Source organism: Porites lutea, chromosome 8 (genome assembly GCF_958299795.1).
Source record: "Porites lutea chromosome 8, jaPorLute2.1, whole genome shotgun sequence".
In the NCBI taxonomy this organism is placed as follows: domain Eukaryota; kingdom Metazoa; phylum Cnidaria; class Anthozoa; order Scleractinia; family Poritidae; genus Porites; species Porites lutea.
Window position 1 is genome coordinate 32,830,380 of NC_133208.1, and position 23,270 is coordinate 32,853,649.

Consider the following 23,270-nt stretch of genomic DNA (forward strand, 5'->3'; position numbering starts at 1 on the left):
ACTCCACAAAACTAAAATGCTTTTGGCAAATTTATTACCACAGTATATAAATTGAAGACCACCCAGTCCGTCCATTGATACAAAGCTCTACTTCGATGTCGGAATCCGCCTACATTGACATTGAACAAGATGCACTGCAAACTCTTCTGAATAAATTGAATGGTTTTGTTCCGATCTTTTTCCGCTCACTTTTCCCTTTCGTCATGCGGACGTCTATCAGACAGGGGCGTTTATTAGAGGTGGGGCGTCTAATACAAAATTAAAAGCGTTAAGGGCCATTCATTAGATAAGAGGCGTAATTTTAAATAGGACATCAGCCATTTAGTATCACATACATCAATTCTGAGCGTGCCGAGGATGTCCACAATGACGAGAGTTGCGCGCTGATTTCTGTAGTGTGATTAGCTTCTTGAAATGCAAGCAAGTACTGTGATACAGAGCGTTTTCTAAATTGGAAGGTGAATGGCAATCGAATGAATGTTCTTACAAAAGGTTTCAAGGGGTGGAAGCTCCCAATAAGCTTGTTACCAAAAGAGACAAGGATCAGGTTTCAGTCGTAACTCTCGCTGTTGTGGAAATCAGTATCATGTTCATATTTCGATTTTTTTCCTATTAGTGATTTTTAGAAAGCACCTTGGACATATCACATTTATCTATAGTTCTTCTAATCTTTTATTATCTACAAGGTGTGACTTTCGTACTTTCTCTCAATCTGTCTTGATATATATATATCAGTCTATACAAATAGAAATTCACTTTCCATGCTACCGGGGTGCGAAAAAAAGGTGTTTCTTTAACAGATCCAAGCCTAAAAATGTATTTAGAAGTATCTATCTTATTAGCGTACATAATTTAATATACATTTTTTCATTGGAAAAGTACAAAAATTGTATTCCTAGAATCTTTGGTCAAGTGATACAACTTCTAGTTTCTTCTAGTTTCATTCAGCTTCTTCCTTTCTTCTTCGTTTCTGCTTCTGTAAAATGATCAATAATAACATTCATTAATGGCCCAATTGTAAGGGATTGTTTCATAATCCAGCAAAAAGTTGTGTATCATTTTCATAGAATTGTATCATTCAGTTGAATTTTCTTTGCCTTGATATTGTTTTAAAATTAATTTTTGAAAATCTTTACTGAAATTATTTAATATGTTCCTAGCCATTCAAACCACTGATATATCACATACAGTTACAATGAAGCCTTTAAAGAAAACAATCTACTTTTTCCACCATTTTTACTCATTCGAGATTCCTTCAAGCCAAACATCCAGAGATTGTCTTTCATTCAAAAAAGGTATTAACCCAGGCAACTCTAGAAGTACCAAAGGTAATGCCAGTATTTCTAATTTAAAATAAATTTGTCGATCATCGTTATTGTGATTAAGTCAACTAGTATTTACCTTGACCATAATCGTCTGTTTGTCTGCCGTATCTTCTTTGGTACGAATTACTGATTTCCTGACTTCTTTGATAACTACTTGCGGGATAATATCGATCTGTACTCCACTGTCTTGGGGAATTATAGTATGGTGAATTTTGATAACTGTACGATGTTCGTCTTCTATTACCACCATAATATTCTGCATAACCAGGTGGATAATTATTTACTGTCTGTCGATATAAGCCTTGTTGGCGTCCTGGTATCTGGACCCTTCTAAGGGGCACTCGAGGGATGGCCACAACTGGAGGTCTTTTATCTGGCGGTGGTTTTAGCCCCGGGGGCATGATAATTGCAGGTGGCTCTGCAATTGCTGGGGCCGCAACTAACCCGGGGGATAAGCCAACTGGAACAGAAGGGATTAAACCCCAGGACGGCATTTGAGAAGACGCTGGCTTGGTTACAGGAGCCACATAGAAGGGAGCTGGTGCAGAAGCAGCTGCCATATTTGGAGAGCCTATGTATGGTAGTGAGGCTGATGATGCTGGTACGAGGTAACCGAGGGGACTAGGCGATCCTCCGACAGGTGCAACAGCTATGTTTGGTTGGGCTGGAAGTGGCACAGGCTTGGTAAGGAGGTTTGTTTGCTGTGGCTCTGGTGTAGTACTTTGAAATCCTGTTTTAACTGGGGCTTGAGGTGTTATAGGCATCAAAACAGGCAAAGCTGTAACACAATAAATCAATTCATCAATCAATCCACCAATCACTCAATCCTAAATAAAAAAACTAATATGGAGGTCATTTTTGGCGTTAGCGAATTTCTAGTTGACAAAGCCACGAGAAAAAAATCTGGTTCCTTAACAGAGTTTTTCAGACCTCTTCTGAAATCTTCACAGCTCTGGCTTTACTTGTTTGTGATTAACTTGTCGACAACTGTTCATGTGAGGACGAAGAATTACCTTGGTTAGTTGTTGGTCCACGAGGTACTTGATTGACATCGATCACTCGAACTGAAAGGTGGTACATTAGCTTGATTAGTTCGGGCAAAAATCGAGGCAAAAAATTCCAACAACTGATGCAAAAACCTCCACATTTATTATTACAAGGACATTGTTACAAGGACAAGTATGTCTGCTGTTACGACGGGATCATCTCAAGTCGTGAACACGTTTACCTTCGCCGAGAAATGTAGCAATAAATGGAAATCGCTGCTTTAATCAAATTGCCTAATCTTCTAACGCAGGGACGGCGGTGCGTCTTTTCTTTTGGAGGCGCGTTGTAGGGGGTTCTGGGAGCATCCTTCCCTACAAAATTTTTTAAATCTGGAGGCTCGGAAATTTTACTTTCAACATTCTTCGTGAGATATTTCTTTAAAAAAATCTCAACCTGGATAAAGTGTAAAATGACAGGTACTTCTAGTGTTTACAGCGGTCATGGAGGTTTTGTAGACTTGAAATAAATTTCTCAGCCTTCTATACATTCCGCCGACAGAGTACACTGGTCTGCCTTTTTATACAAGCTCTCCGTGTGTGAGAACGATACGACTAAAGACCACACGCATGCCTTGTGCGATTCCCTCCTGCCAGTCCCCGGCTCGCACTTCAGGTAATCTAACTTCATCTGTGTTTATCTGTGGTAAACCAGACCTTTTTCCTTTTCTTTTTTTCTTCTTTACTCTTCATGCGTATCTCATACTAAAAAAAGAATCAAATTCTTATAGAAAAGTGGGGAGAGGGGCGGCTAAAGCCCCCCCCCCCTGCTCCGCCTTCACTGTAAAGGTTGACATACTTAAAACCGGGGGCTGGTTAGTCATTTAATCCATTCTGTAGTAGAACAGGTTTGTATCATACCGCGAGGGAAACGGACTCACCTGTGGGCGACGGTTTGTAAACCACCACTGGCTTGAATGTTCCCTGCGTGGCTGCTTTAAATATCAAAAAGGGAAGCCATAACTTAGTATTTTTGAAACTACGAGACAGATGTAACGTCTTAAAATCAAATTAAAATATATTTCTTACCCATGGCATTTACTGAAGGATTCGGCGTTTCTGGAACACCTGCTGCATTAACTGATATGAGATAAAAACAAGAATGAATCATTTGATTGATTTAATCCCTTTTTCATGTAACTTATTTTTACACCAGAGCGATCTGATATTTGTGGGCAGTAAGAACGTCACTCAGGGGCGTAGCAAGGATTTTTCAAAGGGGGGGTCACAGCAGGGACACCATCCGGGGATCGCCGACTGTATGTGGTTTATACCGCTGCTCTCCCTCGTGTATCAGCGGGCTCAGTCGTATCATCGCGGCATGAAGGCCCATATTAACTAAAGACAAAAGCCGTTGACGAAAATACTTCACAAGAAAACAAATTTTAAAAAAGTGGGCTTTCCAACAATGGCTTTTACGGCCAAGATATTGTCTTGGCGTTTTCGCCACCTGAATATTGTTGGTTGTTTGCTCAAAAGAAGGCCTACCAAGGGGGGATCACGGGCACCCCAGGACCCCCCCTAGCTACGCCCCTGGTCACTGTTTTGAAGATTTGCCACTCGGGAGACGTTTATATTGGTCGGTATTACTAGATTTATTCTGTTGTCAAAAGAAAATATGCTTTTGAACATCTGCATGCAAAATTTAGATTTGTAATCATCCTTTCTGGAAGTTTAAGTAAGTTGTTTTTTTTTTAAAGTGGCCCACCTTCACAATTAATCCCTCTAAAGCCCTCAACACAGAGGCACTTGTATCCGTTGGCATTAAATGCCACATCAGCTGTGTTTGATGAATCCAGACATGTTCCGCCATGAAGGCAAGGCCTTGAATGACAAGCTGTATAAGGATCTATTTTAAGGAGAATAGCACAGGTCAATCAAAAGAACATCAACAATAAACGCTTGGCTAAATAATTCTCTCGATTTGTTTTGGTGAACTAGGGCTGAGCTACGTTGACAGTACTAGCAAAGACGAATCAGCCATCCATGGCTACCGCAACCGGGGTTATATAGCTGCCAGTGTACATGCATGCTTAAATCTAGATGATCGCGCAACCACTTGTTGTTTGTGTAGTCGACTATTGCTGACTAGTTTTGTACTGTACTGTACTGTGCTATTAAATTCAAGAACAATTTGTATCACAGCTTTTAAGACGCAAGTCTCAGGAAATGGCGGGGTTCCACTGTTGTTCATACCTTGGCATATAATTCCACTGTAACCAATCGGGCAGAAACACCGGAAGTCCAGAGCATTGACGAGTTTCAAGTCCATTCCAGCACTGTTTGTTTCATCAAAACACGTTCCATTGTTCAGACAAGGATGAGTAGAACAGGGGTTTGTCATCACCAGTTCTATTTTAATAAATAACATGTGAGTTATTACACACTGGGTATATTGCGAATATATTACGGATATCGGGGAAGATGACTACCGTTATGCGTGTCGTGGGTGACTACATAAGGCAGCGTTCACACGTGGTGCCCGAGCACAGTGCCCAAGGACGTTACTCGCTGGGCACTAATGTAAACACCCCTTTTTTCAAGTATCCTCGCTAGAATTTGGGCACTATGTAGTACAATGTCCTCGAGCACTAAAGTGGACATCTTCTCCTTGCGTGCACACCGTTTTTGTTAGTTCTGGGGCAGTCCACTGCTTCGTACTCGCTGCCAAGCTCGTGTTTTCAAGTGGCTTCCGACAGGGTGTAACGGAGTAACTATGTACACAGTCACATGTCGGCTACTTAAAGTGTGAACACAACACCATTTTGTGCTGGTACCCAGGCTATGGTTTCCAACAAGTGTGGACACTCCCGAAGAATATAGGCAGCCAAGTACTAGGTAACTCCCCCTCATAACTTATTTGTCTGACAGACATTTTATTCCTGTAAGACTCCTGAAGCAACGGTGTTTTACCGCTACGCACTTCTCACTAAGCGAGTTTCGTTCACTACTAAAGCAGACAAAGGCTCTTTAAATTTGCTCGTAAGTTATAAATGCATGCACTAGTGAACCCAAGCCATTTGCTTTGGTAACTCACTCTCACATTTGACTCCTGCGTATCCTTTAGGACATACGCAAATGAACTGTGTGTGGTTCGCAAACACCACGGCCTCTAGTAAAGATCCGTCATTGTTTGTTGCATCAACACATGTCCCTCCATTTACACAAGGACTTGACGTACAGGCGCTCTTCGAGACTGTGGATAACAAAAAGGATAGTACATAAGCGTTCTCCCTACTTGCCGTTACGTTTGTGTCAATGTCGTGCAGTGCTTCATGGAGTAAAATTCAAAGGTCCCTTTCGGGCATCTCATTGACAGGGTGATCTTTTTACAAACCTTAATAATCCGTTATCAATGGTATAAGACTCATCTGTGGAAAGTAATGTTACCATCACCTAACTGCCACCAGCGGATTATATGGTACAGTGTATATTTTTCTTTATGGAGTATCATGTCATAGCAAGCTAAAACAAGGGGAATTAAAGGTGCTTGTCATTAGCCTGGTCCGTTTAGGTGAGAATATATTATGTCAAGCAGAATAGTGTACGTCTGCTGTAAATTTACCTTGGCATTTATCTCCACTGAATCCCTCTCGGCACATGCATTCAAATAACTTTCCACCGTGTCCAGGATTACATGTTCCACCATTTTCACATGGATTGGGACGGCAAGGATCTCCGGCAACTAAAATTATGGTTATAAGAAAACGTTTTATGACAATAAAAGGGTTGGAAATAAAATGAACAAAGAGATTGCATATAACGTAATGAAGCCTTTGGTTATTATAGATAACATTTTCGCAGAAAGCAAGAGCTTACTTGCAGCTTTGTATTTACCTGTACAGGTGAATCCGTTTCCCACAAATCCTTGTCTGCATTCACAAGTCCCACTGATGCAGTTTGCGTTCATGTCACAACGATTACACTTGTCAACTATATCATGGAAAAAAAAGTGATGTTACTTATGCATATTCTAAAACACTGTCAGTTGAAATCATGATGGTAATTTTGTTCGGCTATTTTTTTAAAATTCGAAAACGGCATGTCAGTATAATTTAACTGGCAGAAGATGTAAAGATAAAGGAGTTCTTTCTAATGTGGTCTGCGGATTTAACGTTGTAGATACCACAATTTTAGAGGATATTACAGGGCAGCACGGAGATTGACATATTTTCCAAAACAAGAAGTCTCGGAAATTTGGAAGTATCTAAATTTGGAAGTGATCATATATTATCTATTTATTGTACAAATACTAAAGAAATATCCAACTATTTCACTTGAATACTTTTTAACCGCGAAAAGCGCAATTTATTTATTTTAACAATAGCAACGGTGATCATTTCATGGGTGAAGATCTAGATTTCGTGTTATTTTCACCTTTGAAGGCATCATGTTTTCGCCAGAAAGCTCACCTGGTGTCTTATTAGGGTTTTTATAATGAATGTTCTTAAGTGGGGCTGTCAAAATGAAAACTTGGAGAGGACCATCTTCTTTCATGTTTATATTGTTTTGACCTCCTGGACCTTCATCTTATTTTACACACCTGTACAGTTGTTTCCTGAGTATCGTGGCGGGCAGTGACATATGTATGTATCCAATGCGTTGTAACATGTTCCACCATGAAGACACGGATTTATGGGAAGGCAGAGATCGGCTCCTGAGTAAGATAAATTGAAAAAGAAATTGGAAATAGAGTATTTCCCCGCAACTAAGTGCGAAGACTGAAGCTGAAGTATTTTGGCCATTTGAAAAGAAGTGAATGACGGCTTGAAAAAGATCATCTTGGAGGGAAAGACAGTTGGGAAAAAAGAACTGGGAAAGAAAGACCGAGAAGGCGATGGAAAAGGGACATACGGGATGTTTTCAACATGTCCCTAATAGAAGTTGGAAGATTGGCAATTGACAGAAACCGTTTCCGCTGTGCGGCCAAGGATGCAACGCCCTATGGCCATAACTTGCAGTTAGAGTAATTGCGAAGACCTTTTACAAAAACAGCTCATTACACTTTCCCACAAAATCTCTCAGATGAATTCTTTTGTTTTTAAGTTTTTCTAAAGTAAGCTCTCAAAAATCAATTGAAATGATATCACTTAATACTTACGTTCGCAGACATATCCGCGCCATCCGGGAGCACAAAGGCAGTGATACCCTCGATCATTATGAGCTTGCAAGCAGGTACTTGCGTGTTTACAAGGGTTTGGTGTGCATGCATCTTTCCCTAGCAAAAAAGGGATAACAGTGAGGAAAAAAATTGATAGCCATTCTAAAGACGAGCACTTAGCTGCGCGAAAGGTTCTTTTCTGTTCCGACACTTGGCTTCTTTTTGAATCCAATCTCCCCCAGAGTCCTCTATTTCCATTTCTAAACATTAAACATCTTACTTGTTATAATTATTATACTGTATGTTAAAGCACGGAAACGAAAAGCATTACTCTTACCAGTAGCAGGAGACGCAAGAAACAAATAACCCGAACGGATGTCAACTACAACAAGCCGGGGCTAAGCATGGAAAATACTGATTAGCCGAGTGAAAGTATCACGAATGTTTTAGCCAATCACAAAGCTTACTTTCACAATGTCGTCCGGCATATCCTCCTTTGCAGATGCACATATAACCCTCTTTGTTTTTCACTTCAGCACACAGACCATCATTCTTGCAAGGATTCGGGAAGCAATTACTGCTCACAGCTGAGAAATTAAAGGGCATTATTAAGTATTGATTAACAAGATGCTTTTCAAGTAACATGGTCACTGCTACTACTAATTTTTTACCTTCACATGTGTTGCCAAAAAATCCTTGTTTGCAGTCACAATGAAAACTGTCTGTGTTGGGAGTACATGTTCCACCATTCTTGCACGGCGATGAGTGACAGAAGTTGAACTCTAAAGTAAAACATGATATAAGTCATGAGCACGATAAAGCCTTTCTCAGCACGGACGTTTTCCCAAACAGCTAACGCCTAACTTCGATGGCATAGTTTAAAGCGCACAATAACGTTTTCTTAGAAAACGTTCTCATTTCCTAACGATTTTCAGACAATTTATGTCTCACGATCCTCCAATACTCCTCGTGAATGTGCAGTAGAACTGATTGACCTAGCCGAAGCAGTCAGCTCTGAATCTTCAGCTGTGATATCTATATCCGGTCTCATCAATAGATCTGATGATGACGCCCTTGCATGTAAAGTACCCGACGTGAACAAAGTTCTTAAGGAATGCTGCTAACAAAAGAACTGGGGTTTTGTTGACCACTCTAACATTTCAATAACTAGCCACTTAAATCGAAGTGGTCTTCATTTAAACAAGAAAGGCACCACTCGCCTAGCTCAAAACTTCATTAACCATTTACGTGTAGACTAGGATATTGCCGTCTGGGAATCCGACTCGGCTGATGTCCATAAGGGTACCGACCGCGGTAAGTCCAGCTGTCCCACAATCTTTGGTCGAGGTTTAGCCATAGCATCCCTTAACATTAATAGTCTGTTGTCTCATACTGACGAACTTAACGAACAACAGACACAATTCTTAACGCCATCGATAAAAAGAAGTTAACGGCAGTTGTACTATTAGATATGAGCAAAGCCTTTGATAGTGTCAATCATGACACGTTAATTTTAAAATTGCAAGATGTCGGAATTTCCAGTGACACTCTCCAATGGTTTCGTAGTTACCTAAGCAACAGGTCACAAGTAGTACGAATCTATTCAACGCTATCTGAGCCTTTGTCTGTGACCAGTGGCGTTCCTCAAGGAAGCATCTTGGGCCCACTTCTTTTTAGCATATATACGAACGATCTTCCATTGATCCCACAGAAATGCAGCACCCAGAGTTATGTAGATGATACGAAACTCATTACTTCCTTCGAGCTTAAAGCCAACCTGGATGCAATTGCTGATTTGGAAGACGACCTGTTTAAAATAGGGGAATGGTGTTCCAACAATCAATTGTTACTAAACCCTGGCAAAACCAAGTTGATGATATTTGGCAGCAGGCAGATGCGTGCAAAATTCCAATTTCGTTACCTTTCCTTTATGGGTAAGGACATTGTCCCTACAGACACCGCCAAAGACCTTGGTGTGACTTTGGATTCTAATTTAACTTACGATGAACATATAATTAAAACCGCTTCCTCGTGCATGTCCCGCCTTGGCCAGATAAACCGTGTCAAGCATGTCTTCGACAAACGTACACTTTTGATGATTATTAATTCCTTAGTTTTTAGCAGGTTATTTTATTGCTCCAATGTTTGGTCAAATACCTCAAAATGTAATGTCAACAAGTTACAGGCAGTGCAGAACTTCGCATGCCGCATTGTTAGCGGCGCGCGTAAATTTGACCATGTTACACCAATTCGCAAGGAGCTAAATTGGCTTTCAGTTCCCAGTCAGCTTTATTACCGGAACGCTACAATGGCTTTTAAATGTATGACCGGTCAAGCCCCTGAATACCTTACATCAAAATTCATAAAGCGAGCAGAGGTTAGCCGACGTAGCACCAGAAATTCACAGCTTTTACAAATTCCCTTTTTTAGAACAGCTGCCGGTCAGAGAACATTTTTCTATAGAACTGTGAACTTATGGAACTCCCTAGACAATTCCTTTAAACTGTGTAACTCGATTGATGTTTTTAAAACTCGTTTACGTACTAAATTACTTAAAGAATTGTAATTTTATATATATTTTAAAACATTTCTTAATTGTAAATAGGATCATGTATTGTCTTTGAAAAGCCCCTTGGGAAAGTCAATAAAGTATGTATGTATGTATGTATGTAACTTAGAGTTTTTATGTCCTCTTCAAAAGTTGATATTTTACATATCAACGAGTCAAAATTAGACTCTACAGTACGTGATGACGAAGTTTACATACCTGGCTTTGAAATAGTCAGAAAAGATCGTAAAATTAACGGAAGGAATGGAGGTGGAGTATGTACATACGTACGCACTAATCTGAACTATCGAATACGTAATGATTTAAATAATGATCTTTTAGAGTGTCTTTTTGTTGAAATCAGTAAGCCACGAAGTACACCATTGCTGGTCGGTACTTGGTATCGACCCCCAAGTTCTCCACCCAATTTATTTAGCGAATTTGAGAATGTTATTGCTAAAATTGACGCGGAAAATAAGGAATTATATTTACTCGGTGATATCAACTGCAATTTGTTGCCTGAAGCAATTAAAGTTAATTCCTCCCATCTGATAAACATTTTCGATATATATGGTCTTAGTCAGTTAATCACTGAACCAACACGTGTCACCCAGGACTCAAAAACATTAATTGATTTATGTATAACGAACTCCCCAGAGAAGATTACAAATTCCGGTGTCATTCACCTTGGCATAAGTGATCATTCTCTTGTTTTTTTGTCACGTAAGACTCAATACTGCCGTATTGGCCCTCGCGTGATTGAAACACGGCAATTTAAACACTTTAACAGAGGAAAATTCTTAAGTGACCTCAATCAACTACCTTGGGCCAATGTTGATTTGTATTCTGATCCCAATGAAATGTGGCATGTATGGAAAGAAATGTTTCTTGGCTGCGTCGATAAACACGCACCACTTAAATCCAAAAGAATTCGGAAAAAACGATCTCCATGGATTACTAGAGAGTTACTGAGCAAAATCCGAAAACGAGATTTCCTTAAAGAGAAGGCAATCTCCTCCAATAACCCGACTATATGGGATCAATTTAGGTGTGCAAGAAATCAGGCAAATAACGCAATTAAACTAGCAAAAAAACTCTATGTTTCTGACAACCTGGAAGCCAACAAAGGTAATTTGCGCAAAACATGGAATGTCATCAACGAGCTAACTTCACGTAACAGTGGTAAGTCAACGAATATTTTGGAGATCAAGGTAGCTGATAAAATAGCAAGTAACCCTTTGGACATTGCGGAAACTATTAACGATCACTTTACAAACGTTGCGCAAGTATTAGCACAAGATATTCCTGTTGTCGATGTTAATCCTGAGTCTTATTTAAAGCCCACTGATCATTCGTTTTCTCTGCAAATTCCGAGTGTTGATATTGTTTCTAACGTTTTGTCGAAAATTGATGAAAAGAAAGCCACCGGTCTTGATATGATTCCGAGTAAATTGTTGAAAATGGCTGCTAATATCGTCGCACCCTCTCTTACCTCAATATTCTTAAAGTCTATTCTCACTGGGATATATCCAAACGATTAGAAAACAGCCAAAGTGACTCCACTTTTTAAAAAGGGCATTAAATCGGACCCTAACAACTACAGGCCAATATCTGTAATCCCTATAATTTCGAAAGTTTTTGAAAGAATTGTTTATAATCAACTTTTCCATTATCTAGATGATAATAAATTGCTACTAGGTTGCCAATCAGGGTTCCGTTCTCTACATAGTACGCTCACGGCTTTGCTTGAGGCAACAAATGCTTGGTCAGTAAACATCGACAATGGCCTTCTAAATGGCGTTGTGTTTATTGACCTTACTAAGGCATTCGACACCATTGATCATGAGATCATCTTGCGTAAGATGTCATACTTGGGTGTCGATCAGGCAGCTATAAAATGGTTCTCGTCGTACTTAAGTGGCCGAACCCAAAGATGTAATGTCAGTGGCAAACTATCATCTGCTCGTACCCTCAGTTGCGGCGTGCCGCAGGGTAGCATATTGGGTCCTTTGCTATTTTTAATTTACATTAATAATCTTCCCAACTCCCTGCGGGGCGCCGTACCAAGAATGTTTGCCGATGACACCAACCTTACGTTATCTGCTAGGACGTTAACAGAGCTTAAGCTAGCTCTAACCCCTGAATTAAATAACCTTAGCTGTTGGCTGAAAGCTAACAAGCTCAGTCTAAATGTTGCTAAAACAGAGCTAATGATTATTGGATCAAGACAAAGACTATCTGCCCAATGTGACGATGTAGAAATCAGAATTGATGACCAAATTATCAAGAGAGTCGATCATACCAAATCCTTGGGTCTTACCATAGATGCTCAACTCTCTTGGGGTAAACACGTTGAAGAGATTTGCAAGAAAGTCTCTTCAGCTATAGGCGCCCTAAAACGTGTGCGGCCCTTTATATCCAAAGAAACTGCAATTCAAATTTATAACGCTTTAATTATGCCTCATTTTGATTACTGCAGCCCCGTCTGGGACTGTTTGAGTGGTTACTTGAGTGATAAGCTCCAAAAATTACAGAATCGTGCAGCCAGAGTTATTACTAAATCACCCTTTGATGCGAGCTCAAACCAACTTCTCTCCACCCTCAGCTGGGAGAGGCTATCTCTTCGACGAAAGAAACAAAAAGCCTTAATGATGTATAAAACCATGCATGACCTTGCTCCAAAATATCTACAAAGTCTTTTCTCTCAGCGTCACTCTGCTTACAACTTAAGAAACTCTGAGGGAAGGCTGACCCTGTTCAAAACAAAACACCAATTATTTGAAACGAAGCTTCTCTTACAGCGGGGCCATGTTATGGAATAACTTGCCCAAAAACTTAAAAAACGCTGCATCCGTTGAGCATTTTAAGCGAAATATCAAGAAGGTAGCTGATATATGGGATTCCCCCACGGCAATCATGTAAAGCAGTTGTAATTAGTTTTAGTTTTTAACTTAAGCTTAACTGATGATTTCCCGTGTTTAAATAAAGATTTACATACATACATACATACATACATACATACTGCACCTTATTGATAACGAATACAAGTAAATGTTACCTCATGTCATCTATTTAAATTTGAAGAAGGGAAAGTTAAAAAAAAAATCGTTCGAAAGACAGAAGTGGTTTCTACTGAGAGGTGTGCACTGACTTTGAACTGACTAATCGATACTCAGCAGTCTGAGAGTTCGGCTATAACTCTTAAATTAGTTGTATCACCATGCATTATTCTTACTATTTATCAAATTTATTGCTGCATTTATAGCTAAATTCTTACGTTCACAATGAGGTCCCAAATATCCTGGTGCACACTGACAAATTACATTCGTCCCATCAGATTTGCACGTGCCGCCATTTTGGCAAGGGTTGTTAGGATGACATAGGTTAGCTCCTATATGACATGATAATGCATTTAGAAAGATACTATGAAACATCTCTCTTAGCGTAAAGAAATCTTGTATGCCTTTGCAAGTTCCTAAATTTAAGTTGAGCTAGTGCTTTGGTTGAAGCTTTCACCTAGTTTACATTCTTTTACGTAGTTTTCACTGTTATATGTTCTGTCAGTATCTGTGTTCGCAATGTGGTTGGCTCCCATTTAAATTTTGATTGGTTTTGGTTTCAACGGAGCCCAAACTAGCTGAGAAACTGCAAGCATTTTAGGTATTTTAATAAGAAACGTTTGTGACAGTTAGATACTTGCATGAGCAACAACTGCTGATAGCTTGTCACATCAATTTTCAAGTAAAAATTGGGCTTCTATGGTTTTCTATACTCTGTATGTACGTAGAGATAAAACTCTCTGTAGATAGGACATCACAATAAAAGTTCGATAGTGAGAACTGAAGCCCGCTTTTTCTATTAACAAAGGATAAAGAAGATAGTACTGTGAAATAAAAAAGGCGAACTTTCGAACTTTTCCTACTTTCAAGTAGCCTACTCAACCAACACTCACTTTCACAGTTGGGTCCCAGGTACGCTATGGAGCAGTAGCACACGTAACCTCGTGCAATATCTACGTCACGACACGTGCCATCATTAAGGCAGGGATTAGGGACACACTTAGACTGATCTGTGAACAAAGGGCAAACAAAAGCAATGAAGAGAAAAATGCAAAATCACTACGTAAAGTAAACAGATTCTCAGTCTTCGTACATCTAAATTAATGAGTGAAAGCTTTCATAGCCAAGAATAAAATCCGACTCGCGCGTCGGGAGAAAAGAAAAACAAACAAAATTAACAAACAAACAAACTTTTTATGTGCACCATTTTTAAGTTACTTTTCGATAGTATCACAATATTAAGCTAACCGGCACTTTTCTTTTCGACAGGAATGAATTAATGACGATTTGCCCAGCCTTTTCATAGGTTTGGACAATTTTCCGAAACCAAGTAGGTATGTATGTCTTAAAAACTTAAGATTACAAGTTTTAAAACACTGACAACGTACGTTCACATCGCTTCCCGTAGAATCCTGTAGGGCATTGGCACTGAAATGTGATACCAGTATTTAAACATGTGCCATTATTCAGGCATGGACTGGGAAGGCAGGGGTTGGGATCTGAAAAATAATTATAGTAATAATAATGAAATAACAATTATTGACGTTGAAAGTCTAGCACTAATACATAATAAAGCTTAAATGTTAGTCCAACTTCATCGAAAGTTCTGAATGGTTCTGAATCCGTTGGAGCGCTCCAAAAAGTTTTGGATTTTGCTCAGATCAAATGCGGTACAAAAGCTATATACTGTGGATTAATTAGCTGAACAGATATAGCATAAAGTGTCTCGGCTGTTAAATTTGGAAATGACAATGTGTTTTCGCTTTTATCAAGAGAAAGTATTACCGGATTAATATTATTCCCTACCTGCGCACAAAGTTCCCACAAATGCCACAGGACAAGTACACTTATATGCACCATGAATGAGTGCAACGCAGCCTCCTTCATTCTGACACGGATTAGGCAAGCATGGGTCGTTTTCTGTGATAAATGACAGCAGTATTACATAGTTTATAATTACATTTCCTTGGTATAGGAAATGAAAAGAGATTTATCAGAAAGCATTTGTGGTTTGACTATCTAAGTAACTAAGAGAATTTAAGCTGGTCTGCGTCCTTGTTGTCCTAAAAATACATGAGACGTAGAGGATCACCAGCTAGCTCCCATTTTTTCTGAATGAAAAAAAAAAAAAAAAATATGTCTTACCCTCACAAAGCTCTCCTACTTTTCCAGGGGGGCATGAACATTTGAAGCTGTTGGCCGTTTGTTTACATTTCCCTCCATTGCAAGGATTAGGGTAACACGGATTAAGTCCTTAAAGTAAAATGATGAATCAACAGATAAATAAAATAAATTTTTTCCTTCTTCTCATCTACAGTTTGTGAATAGTAGTTATAGGGCTAAGGGCTTGAAGTATCGGGACTTGAGGTGACGTACCGGCTCATTGATCTGGCGATCTTCTTAGAAGAGAACTGAGTTGTCGAGCGCAAGAAAACCCATTTCTAGCGGAATGTATTTTAGAGCGTTCACAAACTGATGATAACCTTTTTAAGTGTTTGAAAATTTTAGATTCTTACATCGCGATAAATTCTTGGAGAAATTTAAAGAAAGCGTTCACAGTGATCATTACTGTTTCCATTAAGATTTCTAGTTGTTAAGTTAAGATGACGATAACTTGCACAAGAATGCGTTTCTTTAAATTTTATTTAGAGCTGGCTTATGCATGTACGCGTGGACTCAGTAACTTGTACAATATTACTGACTAATACATCTTTCCAATTGTACTGCTTGTTCTTACCCTTGCGTGGCACCGCATACAAGCCTTGTATGAAAGAAGGGTGTCACTTTACGACTACTATTTTATAGCTGCCGCGGGACTAACTCACGTTCGCACTTAAGTCCAGTGTATCCTCGAGCACAATTACATTCAAAGTCGTTATCTCCACTGATGAGACACTGGCCATCATGATGACATGGATTAGGGCTGCAAGGGTCCTTAGCTTGACAAACAAAACCATACAAATAATTAGTGTGTTTGATGAAACAAACCGTTTTTGCCTACATTCTCCATGCATTTATACGGACCTTGGCGTTTAGGTTGTAAACACACTCAAAACGGCTGTAAAATCATATTCGTTTTGAAAGGGGAATTTAATATGTTTGTTTCTTAGGTTTTTTAGTATAGTGCTATTTCTCGGGATTTCATCGGCAATGAGGTAGAAAGGTAAGCAGGGACATTTGAAAATAGGGAAGTGTGTGAATATTTTATTCTCTTTCTTGACGATATTCTCAGTTTCTTTTTCAAAATTCGGTTCAGTTTCTTTTGCAATGAACTCATTGAATGTAACAACTATAACTAACATAACAACTGTATCCCTGTATACCATACCTTCACAGTGCTTTCCTTTGTAGCCAAGCGAGCAGTGACATTCGAATGAGAATCCATGTGATATACAGTGACCTTCGTTTTTGCAGGGATTTGGGATACAAAAATCTTTCTCTAAAATGAATTTTGAAACAATTTTTAACCTTTTGAAGGACAATTAGTTGTGGTAATGCAAAGAGAGGTAAATCTCTAAATGAAAATGAATTTACTTGTGTGCCCAACTATACGCTCCCGCAGCGTCTTGTTAAAATTCAAACAGACATTGCTACTTATACCTTCACAGTTGAGTCCTTTCCAGCCTCCCTTACACAGACACTTGAATGTGTTGTTATCCATATCAATACATGTTCCTTCATTCAGACAGGGATTAGAGGCACACATATCCTGAACTAAACGAAAAAAATCAAAAATAAAAAGCTTTCTAATCGTGTGCTTTCAGTAAATTTTGTTGTGAAGGAACAGTGGTGTATGCGTACTAGCGACTTCATTTTAGGGTACTGGCCCCTGCGACAGGTTTGTCTCCCATTCAGGCGGGACTAGCAATAATATCTTACGTGCAGAGATTATTAGCTTTCAACCATCTTTTGTTCATGCGTGTGCTTTCTTTGGCCTGAAGATACTGGCACAGTTCAGCTTGATTGTAGCTTGCCTTTCGCTAAAAAGTTATTTAGTGACTTAAATAGCGTCACAGCTTTTAATTATTAAAAGAAAAACAAAAGCAAAACAAAACTGAAACAAACAAATAAACAAACAGAAAGGCAACAACATAGGAAACCAAAAGGAAAAAATGTATGTAGTTCTACTATGGTTCGGTAGACTATGGGGTGTGGTGGAGTGAGACCACAGTCGGATTTTGCACACAAGGCGTCAATACTCATGCTGTCGTTTGACTGTAAGGCAGGTGCAATGTCTATATAAGAAAGGTTTTTTATTACTATCAATATAAGGCACGTAACTAATAAAACACAAGAACATGAGTTTCATAAGTAAATATTAAAAATTCGTTTCGATACATAAAAGCACGTACTTTGACATATCTCTCCTCTGAAGTTTACTTGACATGCGCATGAATATCCTCCCTCTTCCTCGGTACATGATCCGCCGTGTTTGCACGGATTTGGGGTGCAATAGTCCTTTTCTTATGTGATGAAGAAAAAGTGAGATTATGAAAATGCGAAACAACAAGAAAAAAGTTACTTGTCATTATAGAGAGCTCACAAGCACGCTTTACCTGGAATTCTTCAGTTTCAATTGTTACGTTTTTCTATTTTTTTAAATTAGATGTTGAGATTTACCTTCGCAGTTAACTCCCTTATAACCAACTTTACATCTGCATTTATATCCATCCTCCGTCTCAACACACAAGCCATCATGTTCACACGGACTTGTAGGCCGACAATGATTTTCAACTGGAGATTCAAATAGGGATATGTAATGATAAGGATGATTAGAAAACATTCGATCATTGTTGTTGTAAAGTTTAACGATGACACCTGTGGAATACACGAAAGTGGCTTTGTGTAGAAACACAAATATTAACGAGAGAGTTTGTTTTCAGTTATCCAAAGTTTAGCATTATCATTATTGTGAATCTTAATTGGTGATATAGTTTCAGCCAAAAAAAAAAAACATGATCTTTCGTTTAACACCTCTGTATACCTTCACAGTTATCCCCACGAAATCGGCTTTTACAGTGGCAGCTGTAGCCAGTGACTGTTTCTTTACAAGTCCCTCCGTTCAGACAAGGTGCAGATGTACAATACTCCGGAGCTGAAAGAAAAAACGAGAGAAAAGGGAATGCCACCGCTCATATCTGCATTAAACAAGCCGCCCAGGTCACAAGTACAGATCACTGCTCTATTGATAAATAACTGAGAAAAGCAGTTTCCCCTATTTCGGATTGTGATTAGGTCTCGGGCTGGATGACACTTATAATATTGTTTATTCGCCGTTGTATCATGACCTGAGTGTCTTTCTAACCTACACCGTGTGACCTGTAACCCGCGGTTTGTACCTGCGGGCCGAACATATCTTAACACTATTCTATGCAAAATTTCTTCTCTAATTACGATAGCCTTCACACAAGGTCAGATAATTTAAAAAAGGTAAAGGTCTTTATTTTACGTCAGTTACTCTTAACAGTGCTTAAACTGACAAACGTGAGGCCGACCGTACCCTCATTTTACGTCCCCATCCCCCTTCTTTCCTTAAGTGCTCCATTTTACACAGGAATTAAAAGCTACTTAAATCTACACGGAAAGGAGAGAAGCAGAAACAAGGATTCGAGGTAACACCAGGACATCGAACTCGGAACCTGTCACACAGAAGGACGGCCACTAGCAATTGTAATGATCGTTGCTCCCTATTACAGCTGCTTATCATAGCTCCTAATACTCACTTTGTCGTGGCCTCTTCATTTGATCCGGTCAATAATTATTTTTCAGCCTGACTTTTTTTAATAAAGCAAAGCTTTAAATTTATACATAGAAAACACGTAAGCAAATAAAAAAGAAACCAAAGAAACATGCGTACCTTTTCGCAGGGACCTCTTCATGCCACATGAAAAACTTCAAGAACTGACACATTCATTTTAGTTACATTTTCTATAGCAAAATACTTAACAAAAAGTTTCTCTTTTTACCTTCGCAGTTATTTCCTTTGTATCCTTGCCTGCACAGGCACTTATATCCGTTGTGCGTTGAAAAACAGCTTCCACCATTTTGGCATGGACTTGGGAAACAATACTCCAGTTCTGAATGCTTGGCTGTGGCTGTAGGTTAATCAGTGTTACAACTGTTAGGAAAAGCAAATTTGTCCAGGAACTTACCCGGTAAGCATATGTGGTATATTCTGTATATATTTCAAATTGGAAGATGTTCAATAAACCTAGAAAGAAGAAGGCAAGGCTTACCGGTACAGCTGCAATCGATGCAGCTCCATTGGGCAGTGCAAATACACTCAAATCCAGTGTCCGTTTCGGTGCAGGTTCCACCATTTTTGCAAGGGTTTTGGTAACAGTAGCTATTTTCTGCAATAGATCAGTATTAAAAAATAACGAACCAGTTTGTTGGTATGGCATCTGTAAAACTTAATTCCGATCCTAACGACAAAATTAACGCAAGTGACCAAACGAGCAGTAACGCAAACATATATTAATACACGCACGAACAGATTGCAAAAATTAGCTTTACGAACAAGATATAAACAATGCGGACTGTTATCACTTTTTATTATATAGACACGAGTGTTTTACTGGAAAATATACCACTCGTAAAATTCATAAAAACTACATCCGGGACCCGAGTGGTTTATTTTCCATAACCTCACACGTGAGTTTATCGATGACGTAATTTCGGTCATTTCCCACTATTATTTTATCGATGTCTTTTGTCTATATAATAAAAAGAACAATTACACGGTGGCTTCAAGATATGAATTTTATTTTCTCGTGGCAAAAACAATATTTTACTCACTCGCTGCGCTCGTTCGTAAAATATTGTTTTGCCACTCGAAAAAAAAATTCATATCTTCGCGCCACCGTGTAATATCCTCTATGAATTTACCTTGACATTTTCTACCGCGATATCCTGGTAAACAGCTGCACTGAAAGCCGTTGTCCAATTCTGTGCATGAGCCCCCATTTTGACATGGATTATTTTTGCACATAGCTTCCCCTATAAGCAAAGCAGATAGTGAGCTTATCAACAGCGAACATAAGCCTTTCTCATTTTGTCGAAAGTGGAAACTTTTCTTAGAGTTGATTCCTTAGGTGTTTAAAACTAAAAAAAGCGTATCGAAAATTTGTAGTCGTGTGTCTATGTCCTCCACGAATAGTCGCGGTTGCAAGTTTTACGTCGTACCAGTTCAGTGGACGTCAATGAGAAATCAGGTAACAAAAAATGTGATACACTTGCAGAAGCTTTATTTTGCTCATAAAATAAAGTGTTTTTATGACTCTGTCGCTGACGTCGGCGTGGCTGCTTAAACTTCCAAATATATTAGCCCTATAACAAACCGAAAGCGCTTGCAATCAATTAAACATGGCTAATCGTAATAACGAACTTTGATCGAGTTTGACCAGCCAAAAAAAATGCAGCTTCGCAAGCAAACCTCTGTAGACCGTCGATACCTGTGGGTAAAGAGGGTAGTAGAACACTTACGATCACAAGTTTCTCCTTTGTAGCCATATGGACATGAACATTCAAATCCTCCCTTCACATCGGTGCATGATCCTCCATTTAAACAGGGGTTTGGTTTACATTTTGTTCGCATAACTGCAAAGAGGAATAATTTGGGACCTTGAATCTGCGCATTCAATCGGACAGTAGATTGGTTAACGGCCATGTTTAACGGCAAACGGCAAACCTGAGGATGTCACGTCACCACGGTCTTGAGGTCAAGTTTGCAGTTTGCAGTTTGCAGTTTGCAGTTAACGTTTCAACGGCAGGAAGAGCTTCCAGCGGTAAGTGATTTACAGCGAGGTTTTTGCCTTTTAAAATTGTACAGCCTCACATTTAGGCAAGATCAAGATCAGTAGGCTTCTTCACTAGCCTGTGATGTGCCAGTTAGAATTTTGAACTCGAATCTTTGAATTCTTCATGTTTTTTGGCCGATAAAAGTGAAGCACTGCGGCTTGACGAAAAACAACATGGCGGCACTAAACCACGAATGCTTTGCTAAAACTCGAAATCCTGACAACGCGAAACTGCAAACTAAATTGATTATATAAGTTCGCGTTTTGCGCTTTCGCAGGAAAAAACTGAGGAAGGTCTCTAATATGCCTACTGAACATTCATTAATTTTTTTGAATAGGAATGAATACCTTCACAGAGTCTTCCACTGTATGCTCGATGACAAATGCACCTAAATCTTCCATGTCTACGTCTTCTACAGCGGCCGCCATTATAGCATGGATTAGGATGACAACGATCAATGTGGACTGTGGAGACGGATTTGTAATACTTGAGGTATTTTCAGTAATATATTAGGTAAGTCTTTAGTCTGCCATTGAGACACCGAAAAGTGTTTTAACTGTTTATAAAAAAAAGGCAGCAAATAGAAGTAACAAATATAAGAAGAAGCATTAATTTTGATTTAGATCAAAACACGACTACGTCATTTATCAAACACGAGAGGAAGTGTTTCGTGTCATATCCAAACACCAACCTTGTAAATACAGCCACATTCCGTGTATTTTTCCACTTTTTGTTTGTTTGTTTTGTTTTGTTTTTCAATGCAGGTTTTGTATGATACACTCATTAACCAATTAAGAGGTCAGGGTTTTCGGTATGGTATCATAAATGATCAGTTTCACTTTTCTTCCTTGATGCAAAAGTTTGCTAATTTATTAGAAATGTCTTTAATTGCTGTTTAGAAAAATAACATTCTATTTTCTAAACAGCAGTTTAAGGCCTCATTAGAACGATATTTTTATTTTTAACCATGCTGCTGATATGAACAGCTCTTAATGTAGTTTACAATATTTCCCAGCGTTGCAAATGAAACAGGTAGTGCCTGGGATTTCGCTGTTACTGACCATAACAAGTGAAAGGGGAACTTTTATTCTAAATTTTCGACTCTTGTACATGTTACTCCTAACACCATCACTCTGTGAGGAAAAAAATTTTTTAATTAGTGATCATTTCAATTGCTATAGTGGAGTCATTATTTCCGCTTAGCTTTACTCTTCATACTATTGTTGGCTTTTTGTTAAAGCACCAATAAAAGGTATTCTGTCTCTCATTAATCATCTGGTTGGAAAATGCGGATATTCTGTATTCGGAGAAATTAGTCAGGGCAATGCTGGCCACGGACGTATAGGATTGACCGCCAGCCGCTTGTTTCCAACACCGTTTAGAAGAGACTTCTACTAATATTTAACCTCAAATTAAAAGCAAAACACAATGAATCGTGTACGTATATTGCACAACATATTCAAATCAAATTACCATTAAATTAGCGCCGTGCGGAGTACAATTCAGCATTTGGCATTTCTACCAGAATTTAATTATATTTAACCATGACACTTAAAAATCAACTTGCCGTTCAATCGTACCTGAAAACTCCTCCGGTACTTCGGGAAATGTCTCCTCTTGCAAAGGTTCCTCAAGGTCCGTCAGTTGCTGCTGTTCATTTGGTTCTTGATAGTAAAAAACTGGCTGGGCTGCAATTGTGTGATCCCTGAGTAGCTGTTCGCTTGGGAATGTGGAAAATGCATCTGCATAAGGGATGGTTTGACGCCCTTGGGCGTTTTCCGTCGTTTGTCGAACGAGCAACGGGCGTTTTACAATGTAGGCGCGATACAAACGTGGTGTCCTTGGTACAAATCGGTTTCTGTCTGTTACGAAGGAATAGACCACTCGTTTCTTCGGAATGAAGTCAACAGAAAAACGTTTTTCCTTTTCATTTTTATCGTTTCGATCATCGCGTATGTCACCTGTTGTTTTAGTTGTGTTGCCACCTTTGTAAGCCGCTCCAGTCATAGCGCTTATAATGTCCATATATAAACACAACAAGAACAATCGTGAGGGCCATTTGCTAAGCATCATGCTTTCATAAAATTTGTCAAAGATGAAAGTTTGAAAGCGGACACTCTTAAACCGAAGCCATTACAAAGACTTAAGTTTCACAGATCAGTTGTTTGGGAAATAATTTTCGAGCAATTTATATGACGTGGCAAGAAACAGTAACAGCAGTTTTGCGGGTTCCAACCCGCATTTGGTTTTCTGTAAACAATACTGGGACCCGTCATGGAACCTCCTGGGAGAGAAATTTTTCCACTTGACCCATTTCTTCTTTCCCATTTCTTCTTTTATTCTTCTTATAATATGGAACCATAGCTTTATAATTACGAATCAGCTTTCGTCCAA

The 23,270-nt window shown here is 39.1% G+C and overlaps 1 protein-coding gene across 1 annotated transcript; it reads right to left on the minus strand.

Annotated features, from left to right (window-relative positions):
* Positions 1-910: 910 nt before the first annotated feature.
* LOC140945587 (uncharacterized) lies at positions 911-23,000 on the minus strand. Its single transcript, XM_073394599.1, has 30 exons — positions 22,457-23,000; positions 21,224-21,340; positions 20,562-20,675; positions 19,965-20,075; positions 19,313-19,429; positions 19,043-19,171; positions 18,061-18,171; positions 17,697-17,810; positions 17,429-17,539; positions 16,677-16,790; positions 16,405-16,515; positions 15,902-16,015; positions 15,222-15,329; positions 14,883-14,996; positions 14,465-14,575; positions 13,970-14,086; positions 13,295-13,408; positions 8,141-8,251; positions 7,937-8,056; positions 7,470-7,586; positions 6,912-7,025; positions 6,206-6,301; positions 5,934-6,053; positions 5,406-5,564; positions 4,565-4,720; positions 4,077-4,217; positions 3,398-3,448; positions 3,250-3,303; positions 1,402-2,103; positions 911-976 (listed from the first exon to the last, which is right to left on the minus strand). The coding sequence occupies exons 1-30, from the start codon at positions 22,947-22,949 to the stop codon at positions 945-947; spliced, it is 4,293 nt and encodes a 1,430-aa protein (XP_073250700.1). The 5' UTR covers positions 22,950-23,000; the 3' UTR covers positions 911-944.
* Between the last annotated feature and the right edge of the window lie 270 nt (positions 23,001-23,270).

What these genes read in the sequence shown, in the direction of transcription:
- LOC140945587 (XM_073394599.1), bottom strand. Translation starts at nt 22,949, where the DNA reads ATGATGCTTAGCAAATGGCCCTCACGATTGTTCTTGTTGTGTTTATAT. An exon ending in CGCAGGAGTCAAATGTGAGA is followed by an intron (nt 4,721 to 5,405) that starts GTGAGTTACCAA and finishes TTATTAAAATAG; the next exon opens with AACTGGTGATGACAAACCCC. An exon ending in TAGAGGGATTAATTGTGAAG is followed by an intron (nt 3,449 to 4,076) that starts GTGGGCCACTTT and finishes ATCTCATATCAG; the next exon opens with TTAATGCAGCAGGTGTTCCA.